Below are 12777 nucleotides of genomic sequence, written 5' to 3' on the forward strand. Positions count from 1 at the left end.
AATGAGGTAGAATAATTACATTGTTTTTTGGGAGAGATGAGGCAGTATAAATTGGAAAAGTATTGTTTTAGAAAAAATTCTGTCAAGAATCCTCTATTTTCCTGAATGCTTTCTTAATCATTAAATTATTTCCCCCCTTGCTTATGATTGTTGGTTATTTCAATAAAAATAAGGACATAAAATATCAATCGAAAAAAACATCACTTACTTCCCAAAAAAAAAGAAAAGAAAGCCATCACTTGGAAACATTAACACTTTATTAGAAAAATATGGTAAACAATCATGCATGTTGCTTGCAAACACTTACAGCAGAGACATAGATGAGTATTGAATCATTTTTATGAATTGCCTTGTTCCTCAAGATCATTTCCTCCTTTGAGAGAAATTAGGCTCTCAACATAAGTAATCATCTGCATCGGTCGTCCATCAACTTGAAGATTAGTAATTTTTTGGGCCGAGGGATCATACAAGAGCAATTGCCCCTCATTATTTCTCAAAAACAAGCTTTCATTCTTCCAAAATCCTAGTGGCTTTTCAATTCCCATAAGAGGTCCAATAGTGAATAGCTTAATCCAAGACTCCTTAACACCATATTCAAGCAGTGACCAAATATAAAAACAATTCTCCAATCGTTCTCTATCTTTACCAAAAGTAACTAGAGAAACCAATTCATTAAGCACAAAAAAAATTCTCCAAGTACCATTGGGATCCTCCAAATCGCCATCTGGTAATGTTGTTGTTAGGAATACCTCATTGCTCATATCAAATGATAAAATGCCAGGAAAGTAATCAAGATCATCACGAATACTTGCACTCCAAGAAAACATCCCTTTTGTGTATGTCTTATAACAACCAGAGTCCATAAAATAACCGGGCGCAGAAGTACTAACTTTTCTCCATGAACCAGTACTTAAGCAATATACCTCAGCTGCATAAAAATAATTTATATCATTGATACAATATTCAGAATCTGGGTCAAAGATTTCTAACAGTTTGACCACCTTGTAGTCATTAGTTTTGAAGTCGAAACCAAACCCAACATCTCTAGTTATGGTTCTACCTTGGGGGTAGGATATACCGGACTTGGGAAGAACTTTTGTTTCATTTGTTGCTGGATTCCATAGAACAATATCTGGGTTTAGAGTGTTAAGATTCAGACAAACGAGACCATTAATTGAGCTCACTATGTTAATTCGTATATGCTTAGGAATACCAAAATACGGTGAAGGAACAGCTTGTGTTGACAATATTTCAAGAGATTCATATTGAAGCTTGGAGAAAACATGATCATTGGAAGATTTTTGGCGTTGGATAAGGAGGAAACCTGCGTTCCTGTTCTTGTTAGAGGTGGTCTGGTTGTGGAGAAGGTGCTTATTGATGAAGTTTTGGCCATTAATGAGAGCACACCACGATTTACAGACACACTTGAATCGCAATAAAGACACCACCGGCAACCATAGCAAAATTTGTATAATTAAGTCTTCAGGCAGTACTTCGTTAGTTGTAAACATTGCTTTTCTTCCTTTAATTTCCTGGGTTACACAGAGAGGAAAATGAATGATCAACAAACACAGAGATGAGAAACTTTTGGTCTTGGATGGAAGGATTTTAGACGAATAGAGGAAGAAAATTAAATATATATAACAAAGTTGAAAGTATGATCTATTCGTTGTACACAACTCGCCCAAAAATCAAAAGGAACATTTCGAATTAAGATAAGACCTTATTGGGTTGGATCTAAGAACTATGGGGGCCGATTGGGTAATGGCTCAAATTTTTTACGGGTCGGACTGATCCGACCCACTTAGCCGAAGTGCCAAACAGCTGCCTCATGCCTATCGAAATTCTTTAACCAAAGCGTGTGATTTGTGATGTAATTTAAGAAACAGGAACCAAAAAAGAAAAGAGAAATGTAGAGGAATTTTGGATTTACCCTTGAGTTGGCTGGATTTTCTGGTTTTTGTTCCTCTGCTCTTGATTTTCTGGTTTTTGCTCCTCTGCTCTTGATTTTTGCTGGGAAAGTTTTTCTGGGGTTTTATTTGAGTGTTAAACAGGGGGAATTTGCGGTGAGATTTTTGGGGGTAATATTAATTAAGGAAGATAGAGAAAATGAAGAATAGTGTCACTCTCTCTGCCTTTTTATTTTTTAGGAGTGTGGGAGTGGAAGGTTTTAAGGGGTTGGTCTTTGTTTATACATAGAATAGAATTGCATAGGTAATGAGTTTGTATGGAAGTGAAACCTAGTTATGGCTTGTAAAATGTCAAAAATAGGTTTAACATAATTAGATAATCAAATTTTTTAAAAATAAAAATAAGATTAAAATTGTAATTTAACAAAATTCAAAAAAAAAAATTACTCTTAAAATTAGCACTCTCTATTTGAATATATTTCACACACGTGTGATATATTTTTTTCTTAAAAATTAACACACACTAAACGCAACAGATTACTTATTTTCAAATCTTAAATTTTAATTTCTTAAAAATTCATTCCTTTGTAACTTCACTAATAATAGATAAATTCAAATTAAAAAATTACATTAAACTCAAAATAAAAATAAAAAATAAAAAAAATCATCGCAAGTGCAGAAATAGTATAATGAAATTAATAGTAAATAAGAACACTGCCCTGCCTTGTTACAATCTTTGGAGTGCTTGAGATGGTGACATTTAAAAAAAAAAAAAAAAAAAAAATTGATAAGGATGGTGACAAGTATTCATCTCACCCCATATGTGCCAACTGGACTTTTGATCTATCATGAATTGCCACGTGACATATGGGTTGCCAGGTGCATTATAATAGTAATTAATTAATGCTGATGAGATAAAGATGACATATAGAGGAAATTTTCTTGGATTTCAAGAAATTATACACATCCATTAGTCTATGTTCAATGAGATGTACCTGAATCAAATAAATGTTTTTTCTCAAAAATAAATAAACAAATAAATATCAACATAATTTTAAGTGCAAATGGACTTGATAAAAATAATAACAATTTTTCATGAAAAAATAATAATTCTCAATATTAAAATGTAACTTTAAGTCATGACTTTTTTTTTTTTTTTTTACAAGATAGAAATTCTACTCCATCCTAATCTAAGTGTATATGTATGTGAAACTTCCTCCGAGAGACTTGAGCCCCGGCCTTTGCCCTCCCACACCCCACAAGTATTAGTCACTATCGCATCAAGGGTGCACGGTGGTAAGTCATAGTTTTTTTTTTTTTTTTGGTAAAATATTTTTTTGGTTCTTAAATTTCGCCAAAAATTTGTTTTTCGACCCTAAATTTTAAAAAGTTCTTTTCTCATCCCTAAACTTTGTAAATAATTTTTTTAATAGTTAAGAGACAAAAATAGGGATGAATAAAGAACTTCCTTCTTTCAATAGTTTAGAGATAAAAAACAAACTTTTAGTAAAGTTTAAGAACATAAATAAAACATTACAATAGTTTAGAGTTGAAAAATGAATTTTTTAATAGTTTAGAAACGAAAACTGAACTTCTTAAAGTTTAGGAATGAAAAAGAAACTTTTGGCAAACTTTAGGGACCAAAAATAGTATTTTACCCCCTTTTTTGTAGTGTTTGTTACACAATTTTTTTAACTGAAATCTTAAGTTGAAAACACATTCATTAGGTTCTTTGGGTTCAATTTCTAAATCTAGATCCATTCTCATTTCTCGTTTTGATTCAATTTCATCCATTTTTCTTAAATTTTGGATTTTTTTACGATGAGAATTGATAAGTTAAGGTTTTTTGAGTTTTGATTGCTTTTTCATGCATATGATTAAAATGGTAGCCATGATTGATTGAATGGATAGATGAGATTTGTCCAGGTTGAAATTTCTCATTCTGTTGAGTTTTGCTGTTTCGTTTTGTTTTAGATTTGTAGATTTTGAGTTTGTGTTCAAAACACTTGCATGGCATTTGAATTTTGAGCTTTTTGATGGATTTATTGAGTTTTTTTGGACCTTTATTGCTTTTGAAAGTGGAATTTGACTTGGTTTTGATAATTGCTTTTGAAAATGAATGTTTCAGCTTAATTATTATTATTATTTTTTTTTTTTTTTTTTAAAAAGAGTGCTTTCATAACTTGATTGAAAATTTAGTTACTCATAGTAATTGAAATAAAACACAAAAATAAAATATTAAGCATTAAATTGCAAATAAAATAGAGAAAGGAATAATCATAATGTAAACATGGAGAAAAGTTATAGAAAAGCCACACGCGGCCGCCTCTCCATGCTACACCTTCATCCCTAGCCTCTATTTTCTCTCCACAGTTTTACAAATTGACAAAATATTTGTATATGAGAAGCCACTCCCAATACAAATCGAATGAGCCTACTTACCATTGCTTTGATTTGCTCATTTGTAATCCATCACATGCGGCTGACCTAAAGCTTTATTAGTAATTAGTAAAATCCTAGGCATGTTCATTTGTTACAATCTATGGAGTGCTTGAGATGGTGACATTAAAAAAAATAAAAAATTGATAAGGACGGTGACAAGTATTCATCTCACCCCATATGTGCCAGCTAGGCTTTTGATCTATCATGAATTGCCACGTGACATGGGTTGCCAAGTGCATTATCATAGTAATTAATTGGCGAAACTACACAATTGGTCCCTGAAGTTTACCCTATGTGCGCAATTAGTCCCTCAAGTTTAAAGCGAGCACAATTAGTCCCTTAATTGGCGAAACTACACAATTGGTCCCTGAAGTTTTCTTGGATTTCAAGAAATTATACACATCCATCAGTCTATGTTCAATGAGATGTACCTAAATCAAATAAATGTTTTTTTCCCAAAAATAAATAAACAAATAAATATCAACATAATTTTTAAGTGCAAATGGACTTGATAAAAATAATAACACATTTTCCATGAAAAAACAAATAATTCTCAAGATTAAAATGTAACTTTAAGTCATGATTTTTTTTTTTAAAATTTTTATACAAGTTATAAATTCTACTCTAACTTAATCTAAGTGTATATGTGTGTAAAACTCTCTCCAGGGGACTTGAACCCCGGCCTTTGCCCCCCACACCCCACAAATATTAGTGACCATCGTGTCAAGGGTGCGCGGTGGTAAGTTATAGTTTTTTTTTTTTTTTTTTGGTAAAATATTATTTTAGTCCTTAAGTTTCACCAAAAATTAGTTTTTCATCCCTAAAGTTTAAAAAGTTCTTTTCTCATTCCTAATCTTAGTAAATAATTTTTTTAATAGTTAAGAGACAAAAATAGGGATGAAAAAAGAACTTCCTTCTTTCAATAGTGTAGAGATGAAAACAAACATTTAGTAAAGTTCAAGAACATAAATAAAACATTTACAATAATTTAGGAACAAAAACTGAACTTCTTAAAGTTTAGGGATGAAAAAGAAACTTTTGGCAAAGTTTAGGGACCAAAAATAGTATTTTACCCTTTTTCTTTATAGTGTTTGTTACACACATTTTTTAACTGAAATCTTAAGTTAAAAATGCATTCATTAGGTTCTTCGAGTTCAATTTCTAGATCTAGATCCATTCTCATTTCTTGTTTTGATTCAATTTCATCCATTTTTTCTTAAATTTTGGATTTTTTAAACGATGAGAATCGATCAGTTAGGGCTTTTTGAGTTTTGATTGCTTTTTAATGCATATGATTACAATGGTTGCCATGATTGATTGATATATGAGATCTATTTAGGTTGACTTTTCTCATTTTGTTGAATTTTGTTGTTTCATTTTGTTCTAGATTTGTAGATTTTGAGTTTGTGTTCAAAACACTTGCATGGCATTTGAATTTTGAGCTTTTTGATGGATTCATTGAGTTTTTTTTGGACCTTTATTGCTTTTGAAAGTGGAATTTGACTTGGTTTTGATAATTGCTTTTGAAAATGAATGTTTTAGCTTGATAATTTTCTTTCTTTTAGAAAAAAAAAAAAGAAAAAAAAAAAAAAAGAACACTTTCATAACTTGATTGAAAATTTAGTTACTCATAGTAATTGAAATAAAACACAAAAAAAAAAAAAAAAAAAAATTAAGCATTAAACTGCAAATAGAATAGGGAAAGGAATAATCATAATGCTACCATGGAGAAAAGTTACTGAAAATCCACATGCGGCCGCCTCTACATGCTACACCTTCATCCCTAGCCTCTATTTTCTCTCCACAGTTTTACAAACTGACAAAAGGTTTGTACATGAGAAGCCACTCCTAATACAAATTGAATTAGCCTAATCTTTTATTGTTGAAATTTACATATAGCTTTTTTACAAAAGGAACTATTTATATTATGAATAAATTCCAAATAATAATATGATATCTTATGAAAAGAACAAGCATATGAGAAGAATGTAGCTTAAATTAAGCACACATATTCTTCATATATATTCAACTCTTGGCAGATGGTGTAGCTTTCTAATTTTTATTTTATAATTTGATACAAACATCTTCCTCAAAACCATTAACATTTTCCTCTTTTATCACTTTTTTCCCCTTCGTTCTTGGTTGTGCTTTTGAATGGCGTGTTTAGGTGTTTTGAACATGTGCATTTTGGTGGTTTTGCTTGCCGCCTATTTGATTTTTTTTTTTTTTTTTAGACTAATTAATGATTCAAGTGCAAATTCCTTTTCTTTTCTTTCCTTTTTCCTTCTTTTAAAAATGATTTTGATGCTAAAAATTTCTTGATTTTTGATAGACTATAAAATACTAGATACATACAAGGATAGGAGGTTAAAAAGAAATACCTTGATTTGGTTGCTAGAACATGATTTGTGTAATGAGGTAGAATAATTACATTGTTTTTTGGGAGAGATGAGGCAGTATAAATTGGAAAAGTACTGTGTTAGAAAAAATTATGTCAAGAACTCTCTTTTTTCATGTATGCTATCTTAATCATAAAATTATTTTCCCTTTGCTTATGGCTGTTGGTTATTTCAATAAAAATAAGGATATAAAATACCAGTTGAAAAACACATCACTTCCCCAAAAAAAAGACATCACTTGGAAACATTAACACTTTATTAGAAAAATATGGTAAACAATCATGCACGTTGCTTGCAAACACTTATTGCTGAGATATAGATGAGTATTGAATCATTTTTATGAATTGCCTTGTTCCTCAAGATCATTTCCTCCTTTGAGAGAAATTAGGCTCTCAACATAAGTAATCATCTGCATCGGTCGTCCATCAACTTGAAGATTAGTAATTTTTTGGGCCAAGGGATCATACAAGAGCAATTGCCCCTCATTATTTCTCAAAAACAAGCTTTCATTCTTCCAAAATCCTAGTGGCTTTTCAATTCCCATAAGAGGTCCAATAGTGAATAGCTTAATCCAAGACTCCTTAACACCATATTCAAGCAGTGACCAAATATAAAAACAATTCTCCAATCGTTCTCTATCTTTACCAAAAGTAACTAGAGAAACCAATTCATTAAGCACAAAAAAAATTCTCCTAGTACCATTGGGATCCTCCAAATCGCCATCTGGTAATGTTGTTGTTAGGAATACCTCATTGCTCATATCAAATGATAAAATGCCAGGAAAGAAATCAAGATCATCACGTATACTTGCACTCCAAGAAAACATCCCTTTCGTGTATGTCCTATAACAACCAGAGTCCATAAAATAACCGGGCGCAGAAGTACTAACTGTTCTCCATGAACCAGTACTTAAGCAATATACCTCAGCTGCATAAAAATAATTTATATCATTGATACAATATTCAGAATCTGGGTCAAAGATTTCTAACAGTTTGACCACCTTGTAGTCATTAGTTTTGAAGTCGAAACCAAACCCAACATCTCTAGTTAAGGTTCTACCTTGGGGGTAGGATATACCGGACTTGGGAAGAACTTTTGTTTCATTTGTTGCTGGATTCCATAGAACAATATCTGTGTTTCCAGCGTTAAGATTCAGACAAACGAGACCATTAATTGAGCTCACTATGTTAATTTGTATATGCTTAGGAATACCAAAATACGGTGAAGGAACAGCTTGTGTTGACAATATTTCAAGAGATTCATATTGAAGCTTGGAGAAAACATGATCATTGGAAGATTTTTGGCGTTGGATAAGGAGGAAACCTGCGTTCCTGTTCTTGTTAGAGGTGGTCTGGTTGTGGAGAAGGTGCTTATTGATGAAGTTTTGGCCATTAATGAGAGCACACCATGATTTACAGACACACTTGAATCGCAATAAAGACACCACCGGCAACCATAGCAAAATTTGTATAATTAAGTCTTCAGGCAGTACTTCGTTAGTTGCAAACATTGCTTTTCTTCCTTTAATTTCCTGGGTTACACACAGAGGAAAATGAATGATCAACAAACACAGAGATGAGAAACTGTTTGGTCTTGGATGAAGGATTGAGCTTTTTTGTTTAGATTTTAGACGAATAGAGGAAGAAAATTAAATATATATATATATATATATATAATATTTTAGGAAGAAATTATTTTCTAGTAACTAAAAAGTACGCAACTCACACACCTATGTAACAAAGTTGAAAGTATGACCTATTCGTTGTATTCTGCTGTACACAACTCACCCAAAAATCAAAAGGAACATTTCGAATTAAGATAAGAGCTTAGTGGGTTGGGTATAAGAACTATGGGGGCCGATTGGGTAATGGTTCAAATTTTTTACGGGTCGGACTGATCCAACCCACTTAGCCAGAGTGCCAAATAGCAGCCTCATGCCTATCGAATTTCTTTGGTCTGAGGAACCAAAGCGTGCGTGTGTGTGTGTGATGTAATTTAAGAAACAGGAACCAAAAAAGAAAAGAAAAATGTAGAGGGATTTTGGATTTACCCTTGAGTTGGCTGGATTTTTCTGGTTTTTGCTCCTCTGCTCTTGATTTTTGCTGGGAAAGTTTTTCTGGGGTTTTATTTGAGTGTTAAACAGGGGGAATTTGCAGCGAGATTTTTTGGGGGTGATAGAGAAAATGAAGGATAGTGTCTCTCTCTCTGGGAGAGGAAAGTTTTAAGGGGTTGGTCTTTGTTTATACATTGAATAAAATTGCAAAGTGAATTAATAGTAATTAATTAATGCTGTGCATTATCATAGTAATTAATTAATGCTGATGAGATAAAGATAACATATAAAGGAAATTTTCTTGGATTTTCAAGAAAATTTTAAGTCCAAATGGACTTGATAAAAATAATAACACACTTTCCATGAAAAAATAAATAATTCTCAAGATTAAAATGTAACTTTAAGTCATGACTTTAAAGTAATTAATGGGTCTTTTTTTGGGTAAAATATTATTATGGTCCTTAAGTTTTGTCAAAAATTTGTTTTTCGTTCCTAAATCTTAAAAAGTTCTTTTCTCATCCCTAAATTTTGTAAAGAACTTTTTCAATAGTTAAGAGACAAAAATAGAGATGAAAAAAGAATTTTTTTTTCAATAGTTTAGGGATTAAAAACAAATTTTAGTATAGTTTAAAGATATTAATAAAACATTTTCAATAGTTTAGAGATGAAAGATGAATTTTTTAATAGTTTATGAACGAAAAATGAACTTCTTAAAGTTTAGGGATGAAAAAAAAAAAAAAAAAAAAAACTTTGGCAAAATTTAGAGACCAAAATAGTATTTTACCTTTTTTTTTTTTTTTTGGTAGTGTATGTTACACACATTTTTTTAACTGAAATCTTAAGTTGAAAATGCATTCAGTAGGTTCTCCAAGTTCAATTTCTAGATCTAGATCCACTCTCATTTCTCATTTTGATTCAATTCATCCATTTTTTCTTAAATTTTGGATTTTTGTATATGATGAGAATTGATCAGTTAGGGTTTTTTGAGTTTTGATTGCTTTTTCATGCATGTGATTAAAATGGTTGCCATGATTGATTGGATATATGAGATCTGGCCAGGTTGAATTTTTTTCGTTTTGTTGAGTTTTGCAATTTCGTTTTGTTCTAGATTTGTAGATTTTGAGTTTGTGTTCAATTTTTTCTTTTTTAAACACCTGCATGGCATTTGAATTTTGAGCTTTTTGATGGATTCATTGAGTTTTTTTTTTTTTTTTTTTAACCTTTATTGCTTTTGAAAGTGGAATTTGACTTGGTTTTGATAATTGCTTTTTAAAATGAATGTTTCAGCTTGATAATTTTTTTTTTTTTTTACTTTCATAACTTTTTTTTTTTAAGGAAAAAAATACTTTCACAACTTAATTGAAAATTTAGCTACTTGTAATAATTGAAATAAAACACAAATATAAAATACTAAGCATTAAACTACAAATAAGTGGGTTCCAGTTAGCTCAACTAGTAAAGTCTCTGATGGTTGTATAAGAGATCTGGGGTTCAATCTCCGCCTACACCAAAACTGATTGGTGTCTTGGTCTGATAATAAAGAGCTATTATCAGGAGCGGACGCCATAAGTTGAAACTTTCTCTCAAAAAAAAAAAAAAACTACAAATAAAACAGAAAAAGAAATAGTCATATTACTATCATTAAGAAAAGTTACAAAAAAAAGCCACACGCGTCAGCCTCTACTTTCTCTCCACAGTTTTACAAACTAACCAAAGGTTTATATACGAGAAGCCACTCCTAATACAAATCTGATTAGCCTACTTACCATTGCTTTGATTTGCTCATTTGTAATCCATCACATGCGGCTGATCTAAAGCCTTGTTAGTAATTAGGACACCCATCCCAGGTTTGTGTTTTTGGTGAAGAAATATGGTGGCCACGTCAAATATGCAATCAAGCCCATTACACCCTTAAACTTTTTTTTTTTTTTTAATGACCATTGGAACCAAAAAAAAAAAAAAAAAAAAAACCAAAATACTCTCAAAATTTGAAAATAATTGAAATACCTCTTAAACCTTAAAAAATGACCAAATTACCCTCCTAAACATAAAAATTGACCAAAATACCCCCTAAACCTAAAACAATAATCAAAATACTCTCGAAACCTAAAAATTAACCGAAATACATTTTAAAATTGACCAACTTAGTATCCAATCTGTTACTCTTTTTTTCTTTTTGTCATGGAAATTAGGGTTCAAATTAGTTAATTTTGAAATGTCTTAAACTTGGCTAGTTTAACCCAAACCTCAAGGTGTTGACTGTATTTTATCTTTTTCTAAGAAACATTAAAAACACAAAAAATTACAAGAATGTTACATATACAACAAATTGCACAATATGTTGATATGGAAAATAGTAATAATTAAATTGTTGTAAAATATACTATGCCTTTAGCCTTATGGCAAAATTTTAAAAAAAAAAAAAAAAAAATCGTTTTTTTTTTTTTTCATAATTGCCTGACGTAGCAAATTTGATTGTAATAATATGATTTTCAAGTAATTCTACTTGTGAAACCAATTTTATTAGCACCAATAGTAGCAACTCATGTAATAATTATTGTGAAACTTTTGTGTCTCTGGTTTTGTAAAATATTTTCATGGATTTTTTTCACATTTATTGATGCGTTTTATTGTGAATGGTACGTAATAAAAATTGTGTTAATAATAGACTTACGAGAAAGAAATGTTACTTTAAACATAATTTGTCACCTTAACCAGTTACATGCAGGGGGATGAACATGAGCTCGGGTTGAGAGCCAAGGGCCCAGCAAATCATTTCTTAAAAGATGGGCTACTAGGCCCAGTCCAAAGGCGTGAATATGAGTAAAAAGGCCTATGGAATGAAAGATAACTCCTTGGGGCAGATCCCATGAAGGTTTAGACCAACCGCCATCACCAAGGTCCACGGCTGAGGTAATAAGCAAAACCTTTCCCATATCAAATACGCATGGAACCACAGGCAACTAGTTCCCCTCTGAACCGAGATGCCACCTTCCATCAAGTTCACCTCGGAAAACACCATGAAGAGATAAGAACTACTGGGGTAGTCACAGTGGCAAAGCCAAGGTTTTAGTTTAGGGGGGGCAAAATTAAAAGACTAGATTGAAAGTAAAATTAATCTAAATATTACTAATCAATATAAATAACAAAATAGATACACAATTGTAGGGATGAAATTCCCAAAATCAACAAATGGGCCTGTGAACCCACACAAGGCCCAATTATGACCCAACGGGGAATAGGGGCCTGAGTGACTTCCGGCCCAACCTTGTTGAGCCCGGTTTGATCCAAAAGACGTCCGAGGAGGAATGCCTCCTCGGACACACAAACTTGGACCCAATGTGTGTCCCCTCCACAGTGAAGAACCCATCCAGGTGAACGTGGGTAGGAGGGTGAGCCTCACACAGCAGGAAAGAAGAAAATGTAAGGCATCAGGGAGAAGCCACAACTGCCGCATTAAATGCAAGAAAGCTACTTTTTCAGCCGCATTAATGTGGAGAAGACAGGCGAACAGTATTACATTGGCCAGTGCAACTCACAGAAAGATAAGGAAGATGTCCGATGGGACAGGCACTCAAGTGAAGGTCTGGATGGCTAACAAGTGTAAGGTTCTTATCAATTCAAGGAGGCTATATAAGGGAAGGAGATCCCCTTGAAGAGGGGATCGGAGAATTCAGAAAAAGAGAGAGAGAAAGGTAAAAGAACTCTTTAGTCTGTAAACAGAGCAAGAGGTGCACGTATACGTCTTCTCGGGCCGATATCTTATCAGACGTAAGCAGAATATTCTCACGTTCAACATATTGCATGGCGTACATCTAACTGACGTTCACTTTGTCTAGTCCTAGCTTTGTAACCCACTCTCTACAAATTCATTGTCTGGGGACTTTTGGGCCAGAACCACTTACTTGCTGGGCCTGGGCCCCAAAAACCGCCCCTACAACAATTATATACTAATGTAATTGTCATACAAGAT

The 12777-nt window shown here is 32.3% G+C and overlaps 1 protein-coding gene across 1 annotated transcript; it reads right to left on the minus strand.

The window, feature by feature from the left end:
• Nucleotides 1-237: 237 nt before the first annotated feature.
• On the minus strand, nt 238-8949 carry LOC126716954 (putative F-box protein At1g50870). The gene is made up of 4 exons (XM_050418022.1): nt 8802-8949; nt 7811-8282; nt 7500-7678; nt 238-749 (listed from the first exon to the last, which is right to left on the minus strand). Exons 2-4 carry the CDS (start codon nt 8259-8261, stop codon nt 339-341), a joined length of 1041 nt encoding a protein of 346 aa, XP_050273979.1. The 5' UTR covers nt 8262-8282; nt 8802-8949; the 3' UTR covers nt 238-338.
• Nucleotides 8950-12777: the final 3828 nt, after the last annotated feature.

Source organism: Quercus robur, chromosome 3 (assembly GCF_932294415.1).
Source record: "Quercus robur chromosome 3, dhQueRobu3.1, whole genome shotgun sequence".
Lineage (NCBI taxonomy): Eukaryota > Viridiplantae > Streptophyta > Magnoliopsida > Fagales > Fagaceae > Quercus > Quercus robur.

Coding starts and splice junctions, on each gene's coding strand:
- LOC126716954 (XM_050418022.1), bottom strand. CDS start 8,261: ATGTTTGCAACTAACGAAGTACTGCCTGAAGACTTAATTATACAAATT. Junction 7,679..7,810: donor CGGTATATCCTACCCCCAAG/GTAGAACCTTAA, acceptor ATTTTTATGCAG/CTGAGGTATATTGCTTAAGT. Junction 750..7,499: donor CATTTGATATGAGCAATGAG/GTATTCCTAACA, acceptor ATGAGCAATGAG/GTATTCCTAACAACAACATT.